This window comes from Balaenoptera physalus (genome assembly GCF_965194825.1).
Source record: "Balaenoptera physalus genome assembly, chromosome: 19".
Classification (NCBI taxonomy): domain Eukaryota; kingdom Metazoa; phylum Chordata; class Mammalia; order Artiodactyla; family Balaenopteridae; genus Balaenoptera; species Balaenoptera physalus.
Window position 1 is genome coordinate 40,878,536 of NC_138900.1, and position 26,702 is coordinate 40,905,237.

Here is a 26,702-nt window from a genome sequence, read left to right on the forward strand (position 1 = left end):
GGTGACTTTGGTGTTATTCCCCAACTCCTGCTGTCAAATGACCTCTGGATGGGTCTCCTGGACCAGCCTGCATTGAGACTGAGTTCACCAGGCTCCTTTGATTTCTGTCATGTAGACTGCTGTCCCCTCCCTCCCTGAGCTTCTGCCTAACCCCACCCACCCTTTCCCAGCAGCCTCCCTAAAGGACAGTCATGAACAACCATAATTAGTGCAATCATTCTAATTGGCATTTTTGGCATTAGTCACAGAAAAAAGTCCCAGAACTAAGTTAAAAATTCCCTTTAGATTTAGGGAGTGGGGACAGTTGGCACCATGCCTGTCACCTTGGATTCTCCTTTCAGATCTTTTAAATTGTCACAGACACAACATTAAATATGAGAACATCACTGTGGTCTGGGGAGGGACATTCCCTGGCCACACCCACTGCTCCTACCTCTGCAGCAGCAGCCGGCCGTCCATTTGGGGGAATGCGCCCACCCCAATCCCCACCCTCAGTCCAGGGATGGGCATATGAGTTGGTCCTCCCCAGAGCACCACACTGAATGGCTCAGGAACTGACATGTGACCCAATTCTGTCCAGTGACTCTAAGCCCTTGGACTTTTTGCTGGAGCTACTGAGAAAGAGGTACTTTCTTTCTGTGGGAGTTCCTCAACCAGGAGGATGTGATCTTGGGGGATGTCCTCTTAAGCTCTTGGGGGCCTGCCTGGGAATGGAGCCATCCCCAAGGGAAGCAAAGGTGATAGAATGGCAGAACTCATCCTACTGGCATCATTTGAACTTTTAGATCCAGCCTTGCCTGAACTTTTCAATGACTTGCTCCTATAAATTCCCTGTTTCTTCAAGCTAATTTGAGCTTACACTGTCACTTGCATTTCTGTCACTCGCAACCAAATGAATCCTGACTGATAGGAAGAAGGAAAAATCGTCCCTAAAATGGAATGCGTGGGTCCCTAGGCCTTTTTCCTGGCACGTGGTTGAAATGGACCAGGTGGCTGTGTCTCCAACTGCATTACCTGTTCCAGCACCTGCTGCTGTCTTGCAGCCGCCTCCAGCGCAGCCAGCTCCTTGAGTCGCGCCCTGAGGTGGGCGAGCTTGCCACCTTTGGCCCCCTTGGCACCCATCTTTCCTGCTGCAGCCAGGGCGGCACTGAAGAGCTTGGGGGTGCCTGCCCGTGGAGGAAGGATGAGTACACTCTGCTCCTTGGGCTTGTTGTTATTTCTCAGCATTCTCCTGAAAGAAAGCAGCGTCCGCTAACATCACCAGCAAGCTCTGGGAGAGAATGAAGCCTCATTGGTTCGGGCAGAGCCCTTTAGTTGAGTTGTGTGATGGCGTTTGTTTTGACTAACAGTTTTTGAGCTCCTTTTCTGAGCCCAGCACAGTGCTGTTTGAGGCATCACATCTCACTGAACAATCAGAACAACCATAATGATGTGGGTCTTATTGCCTGTGCCTTATAGATGAGGCTCAGAGGGGTTAGGTGGCTTTTCTGAGGTCACACAGGAAATGATGCAGGATACTTTAGTATATGGAATCAGAAATAGGATGCCCAGATGAAAAAGAGCCCGAGCTTTCTGCTTCTCCTTCTTTTGCTTCATTGTCATTTCACCATCATCACCATCACCAATGTGGACACGAGTGTCTGTATGTGTCAGGCTCTGTGCTCAGGCCTTTACAGGCAGGCATTCTTTGGTGACCCCTGCGATCCCCCTTCCTGGTGTTCACACCTGCGTGTGACCCCCTCCCCTTGAGGGTAGTGGGACATGTGACATGCTTTCAACCAGTGGAATACAGCAAGGGAGATCAAATGTCATTTTTGTGAATGTGTCACATAGGATTGTGGTCTCTGTCTTACAAGGAGACTCTCCCTTGCTGGCTGTGATAAAGCAAGCGGCCATGTTGGAAGAGGCCTACATGGCAAGAACCTGAGGGCAGCCACTGGCCAATGACTAGCTAGGAACCGAAGCCCCCAGTCCCACAACCACAAGGAACTGAATTCAGTCAACAACCATGGGACCTTGGAAGCAGATCCTTTCCCAGTCGAGACTTGAGACGAGACCCAGCTCTGGCCCACATCCTGATTACTGCCTTGTAATGGATGCACCTAAGCTGTCCCCAGACTTCTGACACGTAGAACCTCTGAGATAATAAATATATGTGGTTTTAAGCCACTCAATTTGTGGTAAGATTGTTACGCAGCAATAGGTAACTGATACGCACTTTAAGTCTCACAGTAATCCTTACAGGTAGGTCCTATTATTCTCCCTCATTTCAAATGAGGATGTGGACGTCTAGAGGGGGTGAGTAACTTTTCCAAGGCCACACAGCTAGGAAGTGGCAGAGCTGGAATTCAAACCCATGCCTTTGAACCCAGCACCCCAGGTCTTAAGGATTACAAAGCAGTATCATGGTCATTATCTTCTTGGACGCTGACAATACTCCATGACCTGGAAAGGGCTGGGATTACTGTACCTAGAAGGGTTGGGGAAACTGAGGCTCAGAATGGGAGGAGTGACACGCCCAAGGTTACAGGAAGTGGCAGAGACAGAATTACAACCCAGATCCAATGCAATATACCACCCTGCTTCTCTAAATAAGGAGAGAATTTTCCATCAAAGGGAGCCCCAGCCTTTTATAAGGAATTCTTCATACTACAAATACGTGACGAGTGGTTTGGCTCAAGAACAAATGAGTTTCCTTGCAGTCTAGCAGGTCTAGACGACTAATTGGCAAATTCATTCATCAGGGTTCCGGCCAAACTTGTTTGTTTAAAAATGAGGCCATTACTGGCTGCTTATCTAATCAGAGGCAATGGATTTAAATTGTTCATATTGATATTAATTGCCCAAGACTTACATTTTCGAGCTGGGGCTCCCCCAGGAGACCACAAACACGATAATTATCAGAGGCCTCTTCCAAACCCGGCACTGTCACCTGTGTTATTTGAGCCCATAATTCACAGCACGGCAGTCCGTGGGAAGGCTCAGCGTGGTACTCAAATGACATGAAAGAACCATCTACAGGGCCTTTGCTGATCGCTAATGGCTATCTCTGTTTTGAAACACTGAGCTGACTTCTGGGACATTTCCAGATTAAGGAAATTTATCCTCATTTTCAGATGACATGAGTTTCACTATAATTACTATATAATTCACCCCCGGAGAGAGTGGCATGCATGAGATCTTTTTGCCCCATTTCTCGGAGTGGCCAAGTCAGAGAGCGAAGCATCTCACTTCTTTGGGGCCTCAGGTCCCCCATCTGTAAAATGGGGCGCTTGGACAGAATCTCAGCAACTCAGACATCCCCAGGCCCTGTGCTTCTCAGACCCATATCTCCTTGGATGGGCAGAGCTCATCTGTGATCCCCTGCCTCTCTCCTCAAGCTTGCCTGTCCAGAGAAGCAGCCTCTGATGAACCGTGCCACGGCCCACCAGCCCCTCCTCCTTCCTCTGGCTGCCTCACCCCAGCACACCGCAGGCGCGGCCAGGAGCAAGGCCTCTTCGGGATCCCGGCTGACTTGCTAAACCCACACCTAACCCAGCCGGAGGAATGGGTGACAGCTATGAGCGTGGCTTTTCTGAGGCATGTTCCTCTTGCAGGGGGCAGGAAGGCAGGGGGAGGGGAACCCGGTGCCTATTCTCAGACATAAGCATTCAGTTCTCATTATCTGCGGTAGTTAAGTTCTGTAAAGTATCTGCAGACACGGAATTAGTGACTACTGAGCCATGGCTTCTGGGAGAAATACAGGATTCAGTTATGGTGAGCCTCTCGACACAACATTTTCATCAACTGTTCATTACATAATCTTGTCTTGTGTGTGTTTCTGTTTAAAGACATCTTATTTAATATACATCATTGATTTGTTTACAATGAATGCATGGCTCTCTAACTCAGAGAGCCCCTGCGTGGGGCGACACGAGATAGCACTTCAGCACTACACCTGGGGCCATTTCAACAGCAAAATCACCAACAAAAATCACAAAAATGTGAAAAACATGCTACATAATGGACCACACAAAGACACTTGTTTACAATATGAGCTGAAACAAGAAGGCAGACCGTCACCTTCTTCAGCTTTAGCTGGGAACGTGCACTTTAGGTGACTCAAATTTTCGCCTCTGGGCACACGTCTGTGAATGTCTGCGTAAGCCTTTGAGTATTGATTTGGGATTACAAATAAATTTAGTGAGTAGGCGAATTGCAAGTATGGAATCTGTGAATAATGAAGATTGACTGGGCATCCCTGTCCCTCGGGACAGTAGGGGGACGTGGACAGACTTGGGAGAAAGATCAGGTAGACCAGCCATTGGAAGGGCCCCATGGCTTCTCTGAGAACAGCCAGGTAAGAAGAATTACAGGGCAGCTTCCTTCCCTGGGAGACCCCAACGCCTTGTCTATATTATGCTCTAAGGCCGACACTGCATCCATTCACCTGGGAGCTGCCAAAGGGATTCTGTAAAAACTTAAGTCACAGTAAGTCACTCCTCAGTGTAAAACCCTGCATAGCTCCCATCTCCCTCAGAGTAAAAGCTAAAGCCATTGTGAGGCTTCCCCTACAAGGCCCTACCCAATCTCACCCCCTACACTGCTCCCATCCCATATCAAGCTACACTCATTTTCTTGTTGGTCTCCATGTAACACTCAGTCTGTGCCTCCTTGAGACCTTTGCACATGCTGTTCCCTCTGCCTGGAATGCTTTTCCCTGCAGGCAGCTCCCCAGCTCACTCCTTCACTCTGGCAGGTCTCAGTTGAAGTGCCACATCCTGAGAATAACTTTTCCTGACCAACTTATCTCACATAGCTCCCTCCATCACCTCTATCTCTTCGTGTGGCTTTATGTTTCCTTATGGCCTTTATCCCCAGCTGACACATCACATAGTCATTCCTTTCTCCATTGTTGGCTTCCCCGACTAGAATGTAAGCTTTGTTTGCTCCCTCCTGTGTCCCCAGGGCCTCGAACTATCAGCTCAATAAATTATTGTACTGTATGAATGGACATGGTGAGTTTGTTCCCTTTATCATGACCACTCTCTGTACAGCTTATTTACGGTGACTGAAGTGGAAAATATGAATATGTGATAAAAGGCAAGGGACGAAATACCAGATAGGTGGATTAAAAAGGCTTTATCCCATGGGAAAATTATAGAGAGAATTTAATGGATAAAGAGGAACAATTATTATTATTACCATGTATTGAGCTCTCCTGTGTGCCAGGCCCCCTGCTAGAGACATTCACATACACTATTTTATTTAATCATCTCCGCAACAAAGTGATTACCCTTATTTTACAGTGGAGAAACTGAGACCAGAAAAGTAAAGTAACTTTTCCAGGGTCACACAGCCAGTACTGCACATGGACAGGACTTGACCCCTATCAGCCTCCCAAGCCTATTGTGCATTTTCTACCACATCATGCTGCTTCCATCACTCAATTTAAAACCTGATCTTAAGTGTTCGAAAGCAAAAAACTGCTTTTCTTAAAAATTACCCATTCCAGGGAATTCCCTAGCAGTCCAGTGGTTAGGATTCCAGGCTTTCACTGCTGGGGGCCCGAGTTCAATCCCTGGTTGGGGAACTAAGAGCCCACAAACTGCACGGCATGGCCCAAAAAAAAAAAAAATTACCTATTCCCCAACAATACAAAATACAGATGCACAAGGTTATTCGTTGCAATACTAGTTATAATCGCAAAATATTGGAAATAGCCTAAATGCCCATTCAAAGGAATGCTTTGCAGTTGTCAAAAGGAATGAGGAAGCTGTCTGTGGACTCAGTGAATGCTTTCTGGGATTTCTTGTCACGTGAAAAAAAGTCAAGTGCAAAAGAGAATCTGCAGTGTGCTATCCTTTGTGTAAGACAGAAAGGGAAATAAGCAAATATTCACAGATCTGCCTATTTTTGCAAAAGGAAACACAAGAAGAAAAAAGCAGACACTAAGGAGATTAGATTCCTGTAAGGGGTGGGTGGCAACAGGTGCGGGGAGTTGGGACTCTGAGTGCGCTGTTTTGTAGCCTCTGCCATGTTCATGTTCTACGTATTCAAACCACAAGAAATCAACAAGGGTCAGTGTGGGGGAACCCTGAAATGGAATGCAAACTGAAACACGTGAGCCTAGCTGTATTTCAGATGAACCGAACAACCACAGTAAAGGGAGGAAGACAGAGAACCAATCCAGATAACCTTGAACACAACACCTACATCATGGGTCCTCAGGCTAAAGACAGAAAGAACTGCTCTCTGCTTAGAAGGCTTTCTTCTTTCCAGTAGTATGAAATAGGAATTCTGGTGCTACTTTCTCTATATTGTAGGACTGAACAAATGAATCAATGTAATGAGGATAAAGGGAGTCAAATTTCTCAGTGTTGGAGAAGGAATTTACAAATATGGAAAAGGAGATTAGAATGAACTCTGTGATGTTGGATCGAAATTGTTAGATAGTGGAAATAGAGACAGAGATATACAGAGATATAGATAGACACAGACAAAGAAATAGATGTTGATATATATGTATATGTACGTGTGTGTATATATATATATATATATATATTTGCATTTATACATACAGGTGTATATGTGGATGTATTTCCCAGCTCTGTCCACTGTGGAGGCCTAGTAACACCCCAGTAGCAATGAGAGCACTTAGTACTCATATCTTAGTTTCTAAAAACCATTTCCCTCTAAAAGGAATCAAGCCTCCTTGGAGAAATGACCATTTCCAGGGATGCAGCAGGGCAAGTATAAGATGAATCTACGGCATCTTATTGTGCCTATAAGCAAAAAAGTGCTAAAATATAACAAGGATGTAACAAAAGTTCACAATATCCAGCCTAAAGAGGTGTCCAGTGGCCAATGTGGAACAATTTAAGCATGAAAATGATGATTGTAACAAGATATTCATGGAATAAAGCAAATCCATACCATTATAAATAGATAAATGAATAATCAAATAAATGGGAAAGAAAAGAAAGTTCTTCCTTACAGTACATTGCTAGCTAATAAATGTAGAAAGCATGACAGAGTTAGAAAATCACCACTTTGCAACCATCATGGCAATCATTGCAAGGAACCTTCAATGGAGGTTGAAAGTAGTGAGGTAAAGTGAGATAAGGAACAGGAAATCTACATCATCTCAAGGTGACTTGCCACTCATTACTTATTAATTTCAAAGGGAAAAATAATAACTTGAGAGTGTGGAAACTTTAACCAAGTGATCAGAGTAAAAAATCATCAGAATAGGGAGAAAGCAGCCTCTCAATACACTGTACTGAGAAGGACACAACATCACTTCTGAGTAATTCCTGCCCAAAATGCAGAACCTGAAGGTAATGATGAGAAAACATATAAACTTAAATGGAGGGACATTCTACAGAATAACTGGCCTGTCCTCTTCAGAGAAGTCAAAATCATTGAAGATAGGAAAAGGTGAGGAACTTTGATCCCACATCAAAGGAGACTAAAATGGTAACATCATGCAGTGGGGGATCCAGGAATGGAAAAGAAGAAAAGAAAAGCTATAAAAGACACTATTGGGACGATTAACAAAATTTGACTATGGATTAGGGATGAGATAACAGTATTGTTTCAATATTGAATTTCGTGATTTTGAGAAAGGTACTACAGTTATGTAAAAGAAAGTCTGAGTCCTTAAGAAATTCACACTAAAGTACATATGGATTTCTTTCATTAAAAAGAAAATGTACCTGGCCTTCTTCCGGAGCAACTTCTGAGACTCGGGATAATGCACCAAAATTTCATTCAGGTCCTTCTTATCCAGAATGAAGAGGTTGGTAAACCCGTGGGCTATCACGTTAGCCGTGCGCCGGTTCCCGCCCCCAACAGCCAGCAAGCTGGGGCAGAGAAGGGAGGGAGGTGAGACCCTTAGGAGGCTGCAGTTTTGATCACACTAGCATCTTCATTTTCCCCCCTGCCTGGAGCATCGCGATGGCCTCACACGGGTGCGAGCTGGGCCCACCTTGCGTATGTCGGCAGGTGCCAGTGCTGCATGCATAGCGGTTTCCTCAGACCCACCGAAGGGCCCTTGAGGACGTGGTCCCACCCACTGGCCATCCCCCCCTTCCCCAGCCTTTGCTGAGGTCCCCTTGTTTCACCCCGTTCTGACCTTATTTCTCCAAACACAGATCCAGCTTTCAGCGTCACCAGTACGGACTTCCCATCCGGGCCACCCAAGACCTGCACCTGCCCCGCCTGGATGATGTACATCTCCCGGCCTATCTCCCCCTGAAACAGAGAAGGGGGCGAGTCCCTCTGTCATCACCAAAAGCAACCACAGAAGCAGCAGGGCTGGGCCCAGGCGCCCTGCACAGGCTCTCAGCTGCGCACAGTGCAGAGGAACCTGGGCTGGGATCGAGCCCTCCTACCGACTTGGTATGTGGTGTAGAGATAGTCACTTCCGCTCCAGGGTCTCAGTCTCCCCACCTGTAGATTGTAGGATTACGGTGGGGAGTTAGTGGTGTGATGGAAAATGCTAGATAACGAGGCCCAGGTGTAGTGGTATTCAGTAAATTTCCAATTATACGCACCCATGGAGGACCCAGAGGCATGGAAAAGCTCACAGTGGTTCATACAATCAGCTGATACCTGTGCCTCCCCCATATCCTATCAGGAGCTTGGGAGGCATTTGCTAACTGAAATAGGAATGATAACAGCTTTAATACGAATGTCCAGCATTACCTAACGCTTTTCTGTGCCAGGCGCTGCTCTAAGTGCTTTACGTGACTGAGCCTGCTTAGCCCTCAACAGCCCTCTGCAGTAGGAACTCTGCCCAAGGTCACAAAGTTAAGCAAAGCCGAGCCGGGATTTGAAAACAGGCAGTCTGGTTTCATGAACCCAGAGTTCATGGTTGTTATGAACCCCCATTCATATGTTGAAATCCTAACCCCCGGCTCCTCAGAATGTAACCTTATTTGGAAATAGGGTCATTACAGATGTAATTAGTTAAAAGAAGATGAGATCATACCGCAGTTGGGTGAGCCCCTAATCCAATAGGACTGGTGTCCTTATAAAGGGACATTTGGGCACAGAGACAGGCACAGAGGGAAGACAATGTGAAGAGGCACAGGGAGAAGGCAGTCATCTACAAGCCAGGAGAGAGGCCTGGAGCAGACCCTTTGCTCACGGTCCTCAGAAGGAACCTACCCCACTGATACTTGGATCTCGGACTTCTAGCCTCCAGAATTGTGAGACAATACAGTTCTGTCATTTAAGCCATTCCATTTGTGGTACTTTGTTATGGCAGCCCTAGCAGACTGATACAATGGTCTTAATCACAAATTAAACCAAATGAATGAATGAATGAATGAATAGTTTGCTTCGGACTAGAATCAGAAATACCCAGTCTGCCAGCACCTTCCAATCCTCATGCCTTCACAGACCGGTGCCCTGGCCTGATACCTATCGGCCACACCTGGTGTGTTTAAAGGGAGAGAGACCAAAGACTGGTAAGTGGCTTATGCTTTTGATTTGGCTTATGCTTTTGATTCATTTGACAAATATTTCCTGGGCATCTCACACATGCATGGCCTTCTTAACAAAAAGGAAGAAAGTCTCGTTTCCCTGTTTCAGTGTCCAATTTGACATGGGGCTGAAGTGTGAGGGGGCTATAGAGCTCACCCTCATCTCACTAACCAGCCCAGGGGTGGTCCTGGAGTGGCCTCGGGCTGTCTCAGCGAGATTGTCACAGAGCCTAACCTGTCAGCAGAGGGCGCCATTTACACATGTTCACCAAGTGTTCACTTCAGCTTCCACGGCAAACTTCCCAACAATCTGATTCATTCTTCCTCATCAGAGGTAAAGTCTACATCACCCACAAGGATATTAGCAACAGCAATGGCACCGACTCTGTGCCAGCCATGGTGCCAAACTCCGTATGCATATCTTCTTCAATTCTCACAATCACCCCATGAGGGAGATACTATCAATATCCCTACTTACCCATGAAAAGAGCCAGGCTCAGAGAGGGCAAGTCACTTCCCCAAGGCTGCACAGCTAGGAAGTGGCTCCAATGTCAGACAAATCATTCTATTGTTCCCAAACTTCCCTTGGCCGCTAAGGCTGCAGCTTTAAATTCTCAGCCATACCCTTGTCCCCATTACCCCAGCTCTTTGATTCCAGAAACTTCACTGTTTTGCATCATACAACTTGGAGATGGGGCCCTTCTGGGGCTGGGGGTTCCTGAGTCTCACAGGGGGTTCTTGGGCAGTATTTTCACCCCAGTAGACACACTAAGCCTTATTAACAGCTCTGAAATCTGCTTCCTGCTCCTCCACCCCGACCACTCACTCACCAAGTGACCTCGGTCTCACCTAAAATCCCAAAATATGGGAGCAGAAGGGGCCTTAGACACTGTCTAGCCCTGGCATTCAAACCCAAATGTGTCCCAGGATCAGCGGGATGATGTAAAGGAGAGAAGGGAGCCTGTGGGGCGGTGGAGAGTGGTGGGACCTGTGGCATCAGGAGAGGACGACATCCCCTTCAGGGCCAGCCCCTTCTCCACTCCACATGATTCTGGCTATTTGGGAAAGTGGGGCTCAATGCTAGCCGATTTTCTGTTTTCAGCTGGAAATCTGGATTTTTATGTGAAACCTTCCAGGTTTTTTTGGCAATGCTGCGCAGTTTGCAGGATCCTAGTTCCCTAACCAAGGACTGAACCCAGGTCACGGCAGTGAAAGCACCAAGTCCTAACCACTGGACCTCCAGGGAATTCCCGAAACCTTCCAATTTTTAAAGGATGGAGACTAATTCAAAATTTTATTTTTAGATTAGGCCAAAAAAAAAGAAAAAAAAACCCATGAAACATCTGTGGTCTGGCTCCTATGCAAGGACCATTAGTTTGCAACCTCTGACCTATCCTACCCCTCCTCCAGCCCCATTTTCCTGACAGGAAGACCAAGACCTTGGAAGCAGGTCCATCTACACAGTCAAGACCCTGCCCCTCTTTACACTCCTCACTTTCCTCTTCTATAAAGTGGGGCTCCTCATCCTGGCCCCCATGGTCCCATGAAGAGGGAGCAAGGCCTGAGGCACATCTGAGTTCAGTGCCTAGAGCTGGACAGAGCCTCCTTGTGCCAAAGAAGCCAGGAGCCCTGGGGTCAGCTCACCACACTCCTCCCCTCCTGGCAATTCCGCTCTCCCCGCTATGCCTTCATAGGCCCCCACTCCAGCCCAGCTGCGACAGGCGGTGGCTGTGAATCCCAGACCGCCTTGAGGCTGCCCTGGGCCACTCACCTTCTTGCACACATAGTCGTTGGGCAGGTAGACAACAGAGCGAAGCCTCTTCAGCATGTCGAAGATCATCTGCCGGTCACAGCCCTGGCCCCGAGAGGAGGGGAAAGGAGCCGTTTAGAGGAAGGTGTGGGCTCTGGACCTTACAGAGTCCTGAGGGTGGGGACACTGGGCGGGCCATACCTGGAAGAGTGCCACTTTGCTGACGATGTCATAGTTCACATCGATGGCGAGGTCCATCCGCATCTTATCTGGAAGCTGCACCATCAGCTCTGACTCGTCTGCAAATGAGACCCTGCAAGGTTCAGAGACACAGCGGGGCCCCTCCTTCACACACACAGGGCCCGTTTACACCACACTGGTGGGAACCCCAGGCACACCATTCCTCTACCACCCTGGAACCACTCTAGATTGGGAGGGTATCCTCTCTGCCTCCAGGCCTTTGCCAGTGCCGTTCCCTCTGTTGGGAACAACCCCCTTCACCTGCCTGGCTAACCCTACTCATTCTGCAGAACCCAGCACTCATGTCACCTCCTCCAGGAAGCCTTCCCTTGACATCCTCCCACCTAGCTATTATGTTATCAGTCCCTGTGCCATAGCACATATCACACCCTTTACTGCAATTGCCAACGATCTGTCTTCTCCACTCACATTATAAGAACAACATTAGCAAGAAATAAAGTATATGGAGCACTTACTATGTGCCAGGCAGTTTTACAGAGTGCTTTACCAAGATGATTTCATTAAATCCTCCCAGCAGCTCAAGAGGTGCCCACTATAACCCACTTTACAGACAAGGACAGGGAGACTCCAGAGGGCAGTGACTTGCCCATGTCCATGCAGCCCAGGGGAATGGAATCAGGACCACACCCAGGCCCTGTGACTTCAGAACCTATCCTGGGAGAGCAGTATGTCTGCCCACCATGGGGTCTATGGTGCGCAGCTGAGAGCCTGGCACAGAGTGAAGGTCGGTAACTGGAGACAGAAATGTACCACAGGGCCCCAGCCCCGTGCTCTGTCCACTGCACCACAATTAGCTTAGGGCTCAAGTGCTGGGTCTGTGCAACCCTGGGCAAGTCAGAGCCCTCTCTGGTCCTTAACATGTGCCCCTGTGAAAAGTCACAAGGCTGTCACTAGAACAGAATGAGGCAGTGGAAATGAACATGCCTTGGAAACTGTAGTCATGTGCTTTGTCCACAGACTTGCCAACACTCCCAACTCAGGAGACCGTGGGCCTCAAGTGTGGCTTCTTTGAGACCAGAGTGAACCCCACAAAAGCAGTGGGGGGCCCTTTCATTTTGCTGAGGGCCTTGGGAGACTCTAGGCACAGTGCCAGTGGTCCATAAGCTTTTCAGAGCCCTCCAAAACGATGTCTAGGCTCTGAAAACAAAATTACTAGCTCCCCAAAATAAAAAGGAAACAGGAAAAAATTAAAATCAATTAACATGTAATTAACCTATTCAAATTTCACTAAAGATTCCATTTAGAATCTGTGAAAACTTCACTACATTTGGAAACAGTTTACAGGTAAGATTCTCCTACTTTGCAAGAATAACTGAGCACACCTCATCACTGACAAGAAAGCAGAAAGAGCAGTGAATGAAAATGCATTGTTTTAGCCAATTTCAGAAGCAAAGTATAACATCAAAAAATTTTAAAAATATATTGTAATAAACTCTAATGGAAAATAATCTGAAAAAGAATTTTTTAAAATTTACAAAATATGTATTATATGTATGGAGGTATATGAAGAGGAAGAGAGGAGAGAGAAACAGAGTCTTCATTCCCTCCTGGTTCCAACTGTACTTCCATCTTCAAATGGAGATGCATTTCAAGGTGGGGGACGGCATTCGGAAGACAAGCCCTTCACGTCTTCAGGGGTCTCCTGATGGCTTAACTTGGGCACCGCCCAAGGCCTCCCCAGGCCGCTCTCACTTAAATGTCAGGGCCAAGAGAGGCCCCCATGCTCGGGCCCTCAGGGACACGGGATGAGGCCACGGTCCAGGAAGGCAGGGAACTGGGTCGGGCGGGGGGAGCTGGTGACAGCTGGGTTGGGACGGGGAGGGGCGTGGGGAGGGGGCGTGGTCTTACCCAGCATGCCTTGGGAGTGCCAGGTGTACTCATACCAGGTCTTGACCCGGTTCTGCACGGACCTGGGGATCTTGTAGAAGTTCATGTACTTCACGGTGCTGTCCATACAGTTGCGGTAGTAGGTCTTTCCCGCCGTAGCGGCCCCCACCACGTCTCTCATCTGGGGGTAAGGAGGGTGGTCAGGGGAGCCGCTGCGTCAGAGCGGGGCCGGGCTCTGGGGACGTGTGTTGTGGGCACATGTACTTAACACAGGCCAGGGGTACGTGCCTGCGGGGCTGGGGGGAGATCAGGAGGGAGGGAATCCCATGTCCACACACAGGTTTTCCGACGATGCTGGACGTGGAGGAGCGAGGCTGCGGGCCTGCTCCCTGGCCTCAGGTCTCTGGGGCCACACAAGGAGGGAAGGCCTCCCTGGGCTGGGCTGGTTCTGGTACAATGTGGCCCCTTGGTGCCAGAGGTCACTTTGACACCATGCGCCAGCCTCCCGCCCCCTGAGGAAATATGAACCAGGGGTGCTGCTGCTTGGAGCAGAGCCCCTCAAAGGTAACTCTGAGGGTCCCTGGTGGTTGCCTCAGGCACTGACTACAGTTATGAGCCGCACCCCCAGCACATTAGAATCCTCCGGGGGCTTCTCTCCAAGGGAACAGCCCAAATCCTCAGCCCCTGCAGAAAGCCATTCAGCCCTGCTCCCCAGCTATCCCAAAGGACTGACATTTCAAATGGGAAGCAACCTCAGAGAGGAACTGGGGCCTACACCTCCATCACCACCCCTTCACTCAGCGGGTCCCAGAGCTCCAGGCTCCTAACTCTCGGCCCAGTGCTGTTTCCTGGGCTTAGTCTGAAAGGAACGGGCACAGATGGTGATGCTTCTGGCAGCAGCAAGAGGGCAAAGGGCCCTGCAGGCAGGTGGTTTGGAACAGACTAGTGACCCAGCTACCTGTCCGATCATCACGGAGAAAGCGAAGACACCTGTGAAATAGTTCAGACCCTGGAAGGCAATTTCAAAGAGCGTCTTGGGGTCGGGCAGGCCGCCGATGGTGATGAGGGTCTTCACAGCCCAGTAGTAACAGCGAATGTAACTAGGGAGAGAAGAGGAAGGGAACCTCAGTCATCACAGGCCCCGCCCTGTCGATCCTGGGCAGCCTGGCTTGGATACGTGTACACTGTACAAAAGAGAAAAAGCTTTACAGCTCATAAGTGCAAACAAACAAAACAAAACCGAAAAAAAAAAGGAAAAAGAAAAAGCCCTCTCCCAACTTCAGAGCCCTCTGCCGCTTGTAGAGCATGTTCACAGGTGCTGTGTGGTTTTGTTGTGGCTCTGCCCCGACCCTGCAGAGACATGTTGTCATCCCATTTACAGATGTGGAAACTGAGGCTTCCGGAGATTGCTTAGAAGACTTGGCAGGAGGATAAACCAGGGTTTTCCGGCTCCTGATGCCTCAGATCCCTCAGTTTCCCTCAATATGTTTTCAATGTCCACAGTTTTTCCTTTGCTATCCCATCATAAGGTTCAAGCACAAGCTCAAAAGTGGAAGATATCTGGAGGATCCCCTTTTCTGACCCTCCCCCTTGCCTGTCCACTAACCAGATAGTGAAATTGAGGGCCGCAGAGGGAAAGGGAACACCCATGATCACCAGCTGGCAAGTTCCAGAGCTCAGACTGGAAACCAGATGTCATCTGCTTCTCTGAGCTAGCACCCACCATCAGTAAGCCTTTGACACAAGCTCATGGATCATTGGAAAGGGAGGTATGGGTGATGGGGCCCTACTGTGTGGTAAAAGGCATAGGAAATGCCCGCACTTGTCTAATTATCACAAAGCAGTGAGAGTCCCTCCCTTTTTTTTCTTTTTTTGAGTTTTAAAGTTCTTCATGTTTGTTTATAATTACAAGTGTACATTACTCCAACAGAGCAGCCCCATTGCTATGTTCTAATTCTTAGCCATTAAGTCCTACAAAAATAAACCCAAGCTTTTACAATATCTTAAACAATACAGAACTAAAATCTTTATAGCTGTTTAAAGGGATTTAGTTACCAAGGTGCTTATGTTCATACCTTCAGACCGTGCCCTCCCAGGGGTCAGCAAGGCTGAGGTCAGCAGGGCCTAAACCCAGGGCAGGCTTTCCCGTGCTTCCTGTCCTCCCACCAGGGCACAGGAATTGCCCAGAGCCTGCCCTGGCTCCAGTGTCCTTATACACCCATGTTTCCAGGATCCCTGCTCTACTGGGAAATGGAGAACATCATCCAGCTGGCCAATCATCTGGTCCAGGAATGACCCCACATTTGTCCTCCCCTGGGCTCTGTTCACCAGCTATTTATGCAGCACCATGCTTAGAGCATGGGCTCTGGAGCTGGACCGCCTGGGCTCAAACCCAGCTCTGCCACTTTCTAGTTGCATAACCTGGACAAGTTACTCATCTAGCCAAGCCTCAGTGTCCTTCTCCTGAAAGGGACATGGCAATAGAGCATCCTTCACAGGGCGATCATGAAGGTGACATGAGGTGCAAAAGAGCGCCTGGCACATGGTGGGCTCTCAGTAAATGTCAGCTATCAGAGCCTTCACTGTCACTGGTGGCGGCAGTGGGGAACAATAGACTCACCTATGTCCTCAAGAAGTTCACTGTCTAGTGGGGACAGGCAAGTCAACGTGCAATGAGCACTGGGCGGTGGGGAAGCAGAGGTTGCTGGGGAGTTGGGGCAGTGGGGGGCTCTACCTCTGAATAGCTGCGAGGCCTGGGGCAGGGCTCTGGGCCTCCTGACCCCTCATTACCACCTGGTGCAAGAAAAATCTCAGAATCATGAGACAGGCCTGCCCTGTCAATCCCCATCATACCAGTCCTGGCCACCAGAGGGCGTGCTAAGGAGCCTTTAGGAGGACTGAGCTGGGCGCTGCCTGGGCACTGCCTGGGCTCTGGGTGCCACTGGGCCACCAATAGAAGATGAGTGATATCCACACAGCTCCTGCTTTCCCCTAAACCCTTACTGGCTGGAGAGGTCAGCCACTGGCATGGATGGCACATCTTAGGGGCTTCCCAAGTCTTCCATGCCACTGGGTCTGTGGGGACCCCTGCATGCTGCCCCAGACCAGGCCAAAGCAGAGCAGGATGAAGAAACCAAATATTAATATATAGGAACTTAGGTCCTTAAGCTCCCTGGCCTATAGCAGGTACTCAAGAAATGGTCACTATTTTGAAAGTTATTATTATGGATGATGTTGGATTTCTAGAGGAATTCTCCTTCACTACTTGTGCTTTTGCATATCCTGGGGTTCCCTACAGGATTCCATTTGGAAAAGGGTAATGCTGCCAGAAAAGTGTGCCCCTCCACCGCGGAGCAGCGAGAACTCCCCAGGGCCCTGCAGAGGGAAGTCCTGGATGGGTGGCCCTGTCCTCCCCTGCCCTGCCTGCCATTCCTCCCAGGCCTACCCGTGATGGGTGCCAGGCCCAGCTCCAGGACGTGGGTTTTTAGCCTGTTAGGACACAAACCCTTTTGAAAAGCTAACAAAAGTTATTAGGAAGCTTCTCCTTAGAAAAGCCAGCATGCTCCCAAAATTTAGTTCCAATTTCAAGGGGTGGTTGTGACCCCTTAAATCTCTGGACCTCAGGTTAGGAACCCTTTCCTGGTGTGCCGGCTTCCCCATAAGAATGGCCATAGCCAGGAAGTGAGGTCACTGACTCCTGTCCAGGCACAGGCTGGACATGTTACATACTTTAGTTTATTTATTCCTCACGAGAAATCTGAGTGTAATCCTACCCCCATTTTATAGATGAGAAAATTGAGTCTCAGAAAGGGTAAGGGCCTTACCCAAGGCCACAGAGCAAGATTTAATGAATAGCTTCTGTTCTTCCCTTTGCACAGAATGTCTTCGAGTCCTCCCTCTGCCTCCTTGTGAGGGGATGAATGAATGAATGAATGAGTGAATGAATGGTCTAGTCATGGGCTCAGGAGCAGGGCTGTGGGTGGGTTCAGCCGCGGGGAAGAGGGAGCGGGGCCAATGGTGATGTAGGCGTGCTGGGCCCTGACCCCATCCCCAACCCACTCCACCCCACAGCAGATGGCAGGATTCCCCCCCCCACCCGCCTGCCTGGTTGCCCTGGACCCTGTGACTCTCTAGGTGAGCTCCCCTCAGGCCACAGGCCCGTTGCAGAGGGCGACAGCTGTGGCCACTGGGGCCAAGGTTGGGGCATCTGTACTGAGAAGGGACTTTCTGGACCAACAATCACTCTACAGAGAAGCCACCTTGGACACAAGTGGCCTGTTCTAGCGCCAACTGGAAACAAGCACGTGGAGGAGGTGAAAGTGTTGACAGCTGGACTGAGAGCATTTTGTGTCACTAGTGGGCACAGCCCAGGGCGAGGCAGGGCCTGCCTGAGGGGACTCACTGACCCCCTGGGCCTGAACTCTTCCTCCGCCTCTTTGTCACCACAGCTGACCGAGTGCCGGCTACGGCCTGGCACGGGACCAGTGACTCAGATGCACCTAATCCTCACAGTTACCTCTTCAAGGTGTGGGGCTCCTATTATCAGCCCCATTGGGCAGATCAGGAAACTGAGGCTCAGAGAAACGAAGTGACCTGCCCATTGCTAGCAGGTGGCAGCGCCAGGAGTGACCTCCGGATTCCTGTTGCTAAAGCCTGTGCTCTGAATCTCCAGGCTCATCCCTGACCTTGACCCTAAGTGCTTCTGTCTCCTTCCCACACTGCCCTCCATCCTCGTTATCACACAAACCCTCTCTTGACCTTTTTTTTGCCCTCACGGACAGGTCCCTAACCCCTAACCAGTTCATCTGTCTGCTTCCTGCCTGTCCTCCCCATCCATCCTCCCATCAGCCACCACTGGGAAAATCATCTTTCTGGGATCCCCCCGGGTCCTGTCATTCTCCTGCTTAAAAGGCTTTGAAAGGCAAGTGGTGAGAGTGTAAATGCAGCTTTCAATAACCAACCAAGCCTCAGAAATGAGGTGGTATATGGGAACTCTCTGTAGTTTCCAATCCACTTTTCTGTAAACCTAAAACTGCTCTAAAAAAATAGTCTATTAATAAAAAAAATAATAATTTTTTTAAACACTTCATAAAATGTTCATACCCTTGGCCCTGCCATCCCTCTGTAGGAATTTATTATGAGGAAACTGTCAGACCAGAAGACAAAGATTCCTAAACACAGACACTCTCTGCAGCATCACATGTCATCATGAAAAAACTCGAGACAATTTAAGTAGCCAATGACAAGGAAATGGCTAAATAAATGGTGGTATCTCTGTGTGGTGGGGCATTGGTATCATGGTTTTAAAAAATTTACTGATGGGAAAATATGCACAATATTATGTTATTCTATTTCCTTGTTGGTGACAATTCTTTTCACATTTTCACATTTCTAAAATAAGGATTATCTTATTATCCATGTATACGTTTAGTGTAATATTTCCTTTTTTTCCCAAAAAGCTATATTGACTCAATAATGTATCATAATTAACTGCATCTTAGACTCAAAGAAATGGAGTATGTTCCTGATCTTTCTTTCATAATCAGAATATATATATGTATATGAACAGTAAAAAAGAGACTTTTGCTGGTTTTGCCTAGGGCAGCTCTATCCAATAAAAATATGATGTGATCCACATATGTAATTTAAAATTTTGAGCAACCACATTTTTGAAAAGTAAAAAAATTAATTTCAATAATGTATTTCAGTTAACCCAAAATATCAAAATTAATATCATATGCACATGTAACCAATATTTTAAAAATTAGTAATAAGAGACTAATCCAAAACCTGTGTGTTCTCTACAGCTGCAGCGTATCTCAGTGGCCCTTGCACTTCAAGTACTGAACTCGGCAGCCCCGGGCAGCCAGTGGCTTCGGGATTGGCTCAGGTGGGAGGCTGCTCGGCAACCCGCCCCGCCTCCCTCTCTGGATCCTTCCACACACCCTGCCCCCTCCAGCGACAGAGGACCGCTGGCTCCTTGACTCCACTATTTCGCAACGCCACACCTTTCTTCCTGCTGTTCCCTCCCCCCGGGATTCTCTGCTCCTTCCCTCCACCTACCCAGGCCAAGCTCAAACTTAACCTTTCAGAATTGACCGTCCCACGCCCCCCTCCCCCCACCCAGGGCACCGGGCAGATGGTACCACAGTTAAGACTCTGTCGTCATGCTGTCTGGGTTCAAATCCCAGCTCTCTGTGTGACCTGGGGAAGTCACTTCATGTCTGTTACCTCATCTGTAAAATGGGGATGCTGATGGTTCCTGCCTTGTGTGATTGTTGGGAGGATTAAGTGAGATACTATGTGAAGTGCTTAGAACAGGGCTGGTCTGTATAAGCCTTCTCCAATGCTTGCTATTATTATTATTACTATCAGTGTCGCCATCATCAACATTTGAGCATGGACCTCTATGTGTGGCAGCTCTCTGGACTGGCAAGTAGATTCCTCCTTGTTCATCAGCTCCTCCACGGCTAGCAATGCCCAGGGAGCATGTTAAGCTGTATTCCCTGGCCTTCTTCCCGCACAGCCGTGCCCACAGGGTGGAGGAGTGGACACGCACGCGCTGTGAATTGGCCAACTCAGTAGACTTTGGGATGCTGAAAGGATCTTTCTAGCAGGTCTTGTTCATGTCTGCCCCCTTTTGCCTGGCACGTGGCAGGTGCTCAGAAAATGTTAGATTAGTGAGGACATGGAGACTTGGCCCTTGAACCTTATCATGACAATGATTCTTTGGGAGCAAGGTGGCCTCGGCAACATGGCGGCAGTGGGACTCCTTTCTGGAAGTCTTGGTACCGTGAATTATTAAGACACAGGAGGAAGACTGCAGCTCACCTGTTTCCCACGCCATCGTAAACCCAGTGAGTGGAGCCAAGGCCCTCATGGGCTGAAGCCCAGTAATACAGACATGAGTTCACATGTAAAGTGTAGAGCAGGTAGGCTGTGGTCCTGATAACCCTGCAAAAGAAGGAAAGGCATGAACACAGTAGCAGAAAGGGCGGCAATGACATATCACCCCAGGGGTCAGAACTGCAGGGAACAAGCTAGTCTTCACCTTTCCCAGAGCCCACCTCAGAGACCTCCCTGTCGGAGCTGCACGGCCCTGCCCAGCTGTCTGGTGCGATGGACACTTGACCGATGGGAACCAGTGGCTGGACTGGGCCAACTGGCTGCTCTATTGAGACTGTGCTGGTTACGAATGGTGATACTTGAACAGAAAGTTCTCAAGACCGGGCGCTGGAATAGGCACAGTGCTACATGTGCAGACAATTCCAGGGAAGTGGAGGAGCTGAGTGGGGGATGCATCGGGGCGGGGGGCAAAGAAGGGACAGATGCATACAGAGAAGCGCTGCCCCATGAGAGATGGGGAGAGGAGCCCTGTCCCCGAGCGTGGCCTGGTGGGTCCTGGGTCCCAAGCTTGGACATCTGAAGATGGCCCACTGTGTCCATACAGCCACTACCCCCGTGTTTGAGCGGTTAGGGGGGTCAGTTTCCTGAGCTGAGACTAAATTGAGGCCCAGCTCCCTGGAAATGCAGGGGAGCCGTGCATGTCAACCTACGTGAGCCCTCCTCACAATTGGGGGAAACGGGACATTCCTGGTTCTCTAAAAAACAAACATCCCTTCGCAGAAGGGCCAGGAAGAGGCCTGGCTTCCGGTGAGTGGCAGTGGCGAGGGGGCCTGGGGGCTGGGGGAGCCGAAAGGGGAAGTGATGGGGGTAGAGAATGCCTTGCTCCGTTCTTGCTGCAAATGTCCTGGGGCATGTGTGTGCGTGCATGTGTGTGCGTGCATGTGTGTGTGTGTGTGTGTGTGTGTGTGTATAGGGGTCTCACCTGTAAATGTAGGCTTTGCTGAGGATGGATTCCAGGCGGTCGTTAAACTCGAAGAAGGCCACGTACTGGGAGAAAGAACAAGGCATCAGGGGCGGCCCGCTGCCCTCACCTCCCAGACCATTCCCCACAGCTGCCAAGACTGAGGGTTCTTTCTGCAGACCCCCGGTGGGGGGGGGGTTGGAGAGTGAACATTCAAAGGGTCCTTAGCCCTTTGAGGCCCCTCTTCCTTGGAAATTACATATAATCATGTTGTCACAGTTTGTGTATAACTTCAGGGGACTCCTAGACCTTCCAAATCCTATCATGAAACTTTTAAGGTACATGCATCCCAGGTTAAGGACCCTGTTTTCAAGGTTTACTTATAAAGACAACAACTATATAAAGAAACAGCCGCTCGCTGATCTCCTCGAAAGGCTTATTTATAATAATAAAGTGTAAGATAACTGCCCATTACTGAGCCCCTTGTACGACCGCACTTTATACACTTTACCTTAGCACTTATTTACATATATTATCCTTCTCCTTTTACAGAGAGGAAACTGGCACTCAGGGGAGTTCAGGAACTTGCCCAAAACACACAGCTGGTAAGTGACAGAGCCAGGGTTCGAAGCCAGATCACACTCAAAACTGCAAGCTCTTTCCACAATGTTACACTTGCCTCTAGATCTCTGCACACATGTTGTTTGACCTTTGAAAATAACACTGATGAAGATTCCCTGTGGGCCATGCTAGCTATCACCCAGGTGTTCATTCTAATTCCCATCTGGAGTTTGCGTTGGATGAAGGACCACGGACTTGGATCCTCACCGTGGACCCAATGAGTTGCATCCTCTGAGTCCTGCTAGAGGTTAGGCGCTTGAGTTACGTTCACTACTACCACGTGGACCAAGATATGGATCCAGCCTCTGTATTTGAGGTAAAACTTGGGCTGTGGATCTAACCCTCCTCACTCTGATGTATGGCTCTAAAGCAACCTCTGCCGCCCCTGGAAGGCTGGCATGTGTCAAATAAGACTGGTGCCACTTCCAGTTTCCCTCTTCCTCTGGGCAGCCAGGAAGCTCAGAAGCAGCTTTCATGCTCAATTCCAGATATGTTTGCTTTTCATCGAGGTACTTGCATTCTTCCAGCTTTTCTCTGCCCTATTTCTCCAAGTTATTAAGGTTATTGCATTTGCCTCTTTTGTAAATTCCCTCATTACCATTTTGGGGAAGAAGCATCAGGTATTATGTAAGGAGAAAGATGAATTTACTTGGTCTGCCAGAAAAATCCATTTGTGGGATCCTGAGTGCTCTGACTAGCTGTCCACTCTGGTCATGTTAAAGGATGTTGCCAGGTCTCCACTCTACACTGTGTCACCCTCACTGAGACATTGGCTCTGCCCCGGTGACAGGAGGAATGGTTGTAGTGACACTGTAATGACAACAACTAATGATGAAACAGGTGTCGGACTGCATGTTCAAATCCATCCTGGGCACTTCCTGGCTCCTGTGACCTTGGGCAAGTCACCCAAGCTTTCCAAGCCTCTGTTTCTCCATCTTTTAGATGAAGACCATCATAAAGCAGAAGTCTCTCTGTTGAATCTCTATAGCAACTGAAAGCATAGACAGTGGAAACAGGCTGCCTGGGTTCAAATCCAGACTCTACTCCTTCCTACCTGTGTGACCTTGGGCAAGTTACTTAACCTCTCTGTGCCTCAGGCATCTCATTTGTGAAATTCTGGTACTAACAACACTCATCTCGTGCTGTTGAGGAGTAGGCACTTGTAAAGCCTCTAGAACAATATCTAACACACAGCACAACTAAGAAGCACTAAAAATTGTAAGGAATTTCCCATCTCCCCTCGGGGCCACCCTTCCCAGATGCCTCCTGCTCCCCAGTGCCGCTCAGGCCAGACATTAAGATGCCACTGCAGGTGCAGAGCACGGAGGAGCTGAAGGCCTTGGATGGTCTTACCTTCAAACAGCGGGGCAAGCGCAGGAGGGGATTCACACCGAATTTCAAGTAGAGAAAGTCCAAGGGCAAGAGGCAGAGCATGTCCATCTGAAATCCCAGCAGGACACCACAGTGCATAAAACAGTATATAACTCCCAGGGTTGTGGGATGGGGTGAGTGGCAGGGGTCTCCACCTTCAATGGAAAGGTGAGGTCAGAATGCCCCTGGAGGGGCTACAATTAGGGCAGGAGGCATCCTACCAACGAGCTCCAGCCCGTGCTGGTCCTGGCGGGAACCACGTCACATCGGCCCCAAAGCACCCAGGGACCCCAGAGACCACCTCCCAAGATCCCTGGCACACACCTTAAAGCGCTGAGATTTCAGATAATTGTTGCGCATCTCCTTTTTGTCTGTCTGGAATAAAATGGAATACTGACTGTGAAATGGTCTGAGAGCTTAATCCCTGACCCCATGGGAGTAGCAATGGAAATCCCCGAACAACCTCCACCTTCCTATTGAAGTAACATCCCCATGGATGTGTAGCAGAATGGACCAGCAGAGCTTCGATGAAAGCCTCACAGTCTACAGATAGGGAGGTCGAGCTCCCGGGGGTGGCATGGTGGGTGAGGCGGGAGGCTGTCCAAGGTCACTCAGCTCAATTCCAACTTCTTGGATGGAAAGCAGGGACACTGAGCTTATTCTCTCTTACCTGGACCATTTGCAACCTTATTCACTGAGGAGCTGGCCACTGCTCTGATCAGACCAGGAAAGAGGTTGCTCAGGGAATTTTTTTTCCTCTAAATTGTTTTAGAGGCTCAAACTCAACTTGCCTGCACACAGTGGAGCAGGCTCTGCCAGCATGGGATTTTGAAAAGTGACATGCACAGGGAGATGGGAACTCTGCCAAGTCACAATCAGGACTTAGGTTTTCTCCCTAATAAGTGCACCAGAGCACAGGGTCCCAAACTGGTCTGAGTAGTGTTGCAGGAAATGTTGATTGTCAGCAGATACCTGTGCTGAGCATTCTGCATACATCACCTCCATAGATCCTCACAGCAATGGTATGAGGTGGGAGCGATTACTATCCCCATTTTACAGATGAGGAAACGGAGGCTCCAAGAGGTGGTACAGTTGTCCTGGTTGAGCCGAGATTTGAACCAGGTCTGCCTGTTCTAAAGGCCATTCTCTAGGCCACTTCTTCACCTCTCATTCCATCAGGTGGTCCAGGAACCATTTCACCCATGAGCGAGACTTGATGTATGTAATTTGAATGTACCAAAGATGTGTGAAACAAGCAATGGTGCTGTTGAATAAGCACGGGTGGACGTCCTGAGATTTCCTTGTTCATTTAGCTTCTGGTCCATCCCAGCAGCAGGGGTCAGCCCCACGAATGCTCTGGCTGAAGGGTCTGCTCCCAGCCATCACCCCCCACCTGTCTGTGACTCACAATGACGTCCCCGCCTCTGACAAACTGCAGACGCAGCTGGAACACGGTGATGTCCAGGAGGTAGATGAGGTCACACAGGTAATCCATCAGCAGCCAGAGGTGGATGTTGTCCGGCATCTGGTAGGGGAAGGCCCAGCGCACGGGAATCAGCCAGCAGTTCCAGTTCCAGGCCAGCACCACAAAGAACAGCCACAGGATGTACATCAGGCCTGCGGGGGTGGGAGGGGCAGGAATATGCTAGAACGTCAGCCAGAGAAGGGCTCCTCGCCATGGGATGAGGGTGGGGCTTTCTTCTTCCCACTTGTCTGTCTGCACTTTCCTACAAGCACTATACGCGGCCCTTCCGTAATTTGGGGGCGGGGCATGTAAAACTATCTTTGATATAAAAATAAACCACGGCAAGGCCCTAACAAATTGAGTACTCTGAGTAGGGGATATGGGATATGGAGTCACTATTAGTTAATAGACAGCTAACCAGGAAACACTTTTGCTCTCATTCTTGTTGAAATTTTTCCAAAAATGTATTTCCTGCCTTTGTAAATACACAATAGTAAATAATGCATAGAAGATGGACAGATGGATACACAGAAGGACAAGTGCATGGATGGATGGATACTGTAGGTCACCTGGGCATTTTATCATTTATTTATTTATTTATTTTTGTTTTTACTTTTTTTGGCCACGCTGGGCAGCTTGCGGGATCTTAGTTCCCCAACCAGAGATCAAACCCATGCCCCCTGTGGTAGAAGCGCAGAGTCCTAACCACTGGACCACCAGGGAATTCCCCCCACCTGGGCATTTTAAAGGACCAATGGACACCAGGGTTGAAGTCCTGCCCCCCAAATGACTTCTCGTGTGTCCTTAGGAAAGTCCCTCTCTGGCACCTGTTCTGTCCTCCTCAGAGAAGTCATAAGGAGAAGTCAGATAAAAGAGGCAGGGAGCTCCTTTGTAAACTGTAAAGTGCTGTGCACATATGAAGCGTTGTTACTCCTCAAGAATACAAAATGGGCTAAAAGGCAAGTGAGAGGGACTTCACTTTAGATGTTGGAAGAACTTTTCCCCTTTTCTGCTCAGAGCAGCAGCTCTGGGAAGGAGCCAGGAAAAGCAGAGTAGAAAAAAGACTTGGCCAAGAGTCAGGAGTCCTGAGTCTGCCACTGACTAGTTGTGTCTTTAGGCCAGTTAACTTCTCTGTACCTTAGTTTGCTTGTCTGTTAAGATGGGTATGATCTTATGTTCCTAGTTCAGGGACTTTGTTAGTTTGGGGCCCACCCTTGCACTGCCCCCACCCCCTCCCATTCTCCTGCCCTCTCATGTGACATGTGGCAACACCCACCGCCTTCCCAGGACTCACTGGTCAGCGGGTCGATGCTCTGGGGAAACTGGTACTTCTTCCAGGGGCGGCGTTTGAACTTGCAGCAGAGCATTTCACAATAGTGTTCCTCCTCCACCTGCCCCGCTTCAGCTGGCTTCACATCCAGGGCCGGCTCTGGGGCTTTCTTGGCTGGGGCTATGGGATGACACAGTGACCCTCTGAACCAGCCCTGAGGCTCGGGTAGAGGATGCAAAGAGAAGGCTCGCAGGACTTCCCTGGTGGCGCAGTGGTTAAGAATCCACCTGCCAGTGCAGGGGACACGGGTTCGAGCCCTGATCCGGGAAGATCCCACACACCTCGGAGCAACTAAGCCTGTGCACCACAACTACTGAAGCCCGCGCACCACAACTACTGAAGCCCGTGCGCCACAACTACTGAAACCCATGCACCTGGAGCCCGTGCTCCACAACAAGAGAAGTCACCGTAGTGAGAAGCCTGCGCACCGCAACGGAGGGTAGCCCCCGCTTGCCACAACTAGAGAAAGCCCGCACGCAGCAACAAAGACCCAACGCAACCAAACATTCATTAATTAATTAACTAATTAATTATTTTTTAAAAAAAGAAGGCTCCCAACTGCAGACTCTGGAACTGAAGCTGAGGGGACCCTGGCACCATCCCACAACCTGCTACAAGCTCTGTGTGCTCTCCTGCGGCAAACCACACAGATCCTCTTTAATAGCAACCTGGGCACCTGCTCTGAAGCTCTTACAGCTACCAGTCTGGGACTGCTTCTCAGGAACTGCCTAAAATGAGGTGTTTCTGGGCAAGTTGGATGTTTCAGTTGAGTGTGTGCTTGTGTGTCTGTGCTTGGACCC

General features: G+C 49.2%; 1 protein-coding gene across 3 annotated transcripts in view; it reads right to left on the bottom strand.

The window, feature by feature from the left end:
• Positions 1-428: 428 nt before the first annotated feature.
• CNGB1 (cyclic nucleotide gated channel subunit beta 1) overlaps positions 429-26,702 on the bottom strand; it is a 69,082-nt gene continuing 42,808 nt past the window's right edge. Inside the window, exons 19-31 of one of the 3 annotated variants that reach the window (XM_082439480.1) lie at positions 25,867-26,022; positions 24,516-24,724; positions 23,432-23,482; positions 23,090-23,176; positions 21,137-21,201; positions 20,140-20,262; positions 14,267-14,408; positions 13,330-13,489; positions 11,422-11,519; positions 11,242-11,325; positions 8,117-8,235; positions 7,698-7,844; positions 429-1,231 (exon numbers count right to left, since the gene is read on the bottom strand). In XM_082439480.1, the coding sequence (XP_082295606.1) occupies positions 952-1,231; positions 7,698-7,844; positions 8,117-8,235; positions 11,242-11,325; positions 11,422-11,519; positions 13,330-13,489; positions 14,267-14,408; positions 20,140-20,262; positions 21,137-21,201; positions 23,090-23,176; positions 23,432-23,482; positions 24,516-24,724; positions 25,867-26,022 (1,721 nt within the window). In that variant the 3' untranslated portion in view covers positions 429-951. Of the gene's footprint in view, positions 1,232-7,697; positions 7,845-8,116; positions 8,236-11,241; positions 11,326-11,421; positions 11,520-13,329; positions 13,490-14,266; positions 14,409-20,139; positions 20,263-21,136; positions 21,202-23,089; positions 23,177-23,431; positions 23,483-24,515; positions 24,725-25,866; positions 26,023-26,702 lie in introns of those variants that run through there. The other 2 variants (XM_082439481.1, XM_082439482.1) reach the window with 2 other exon arrangements.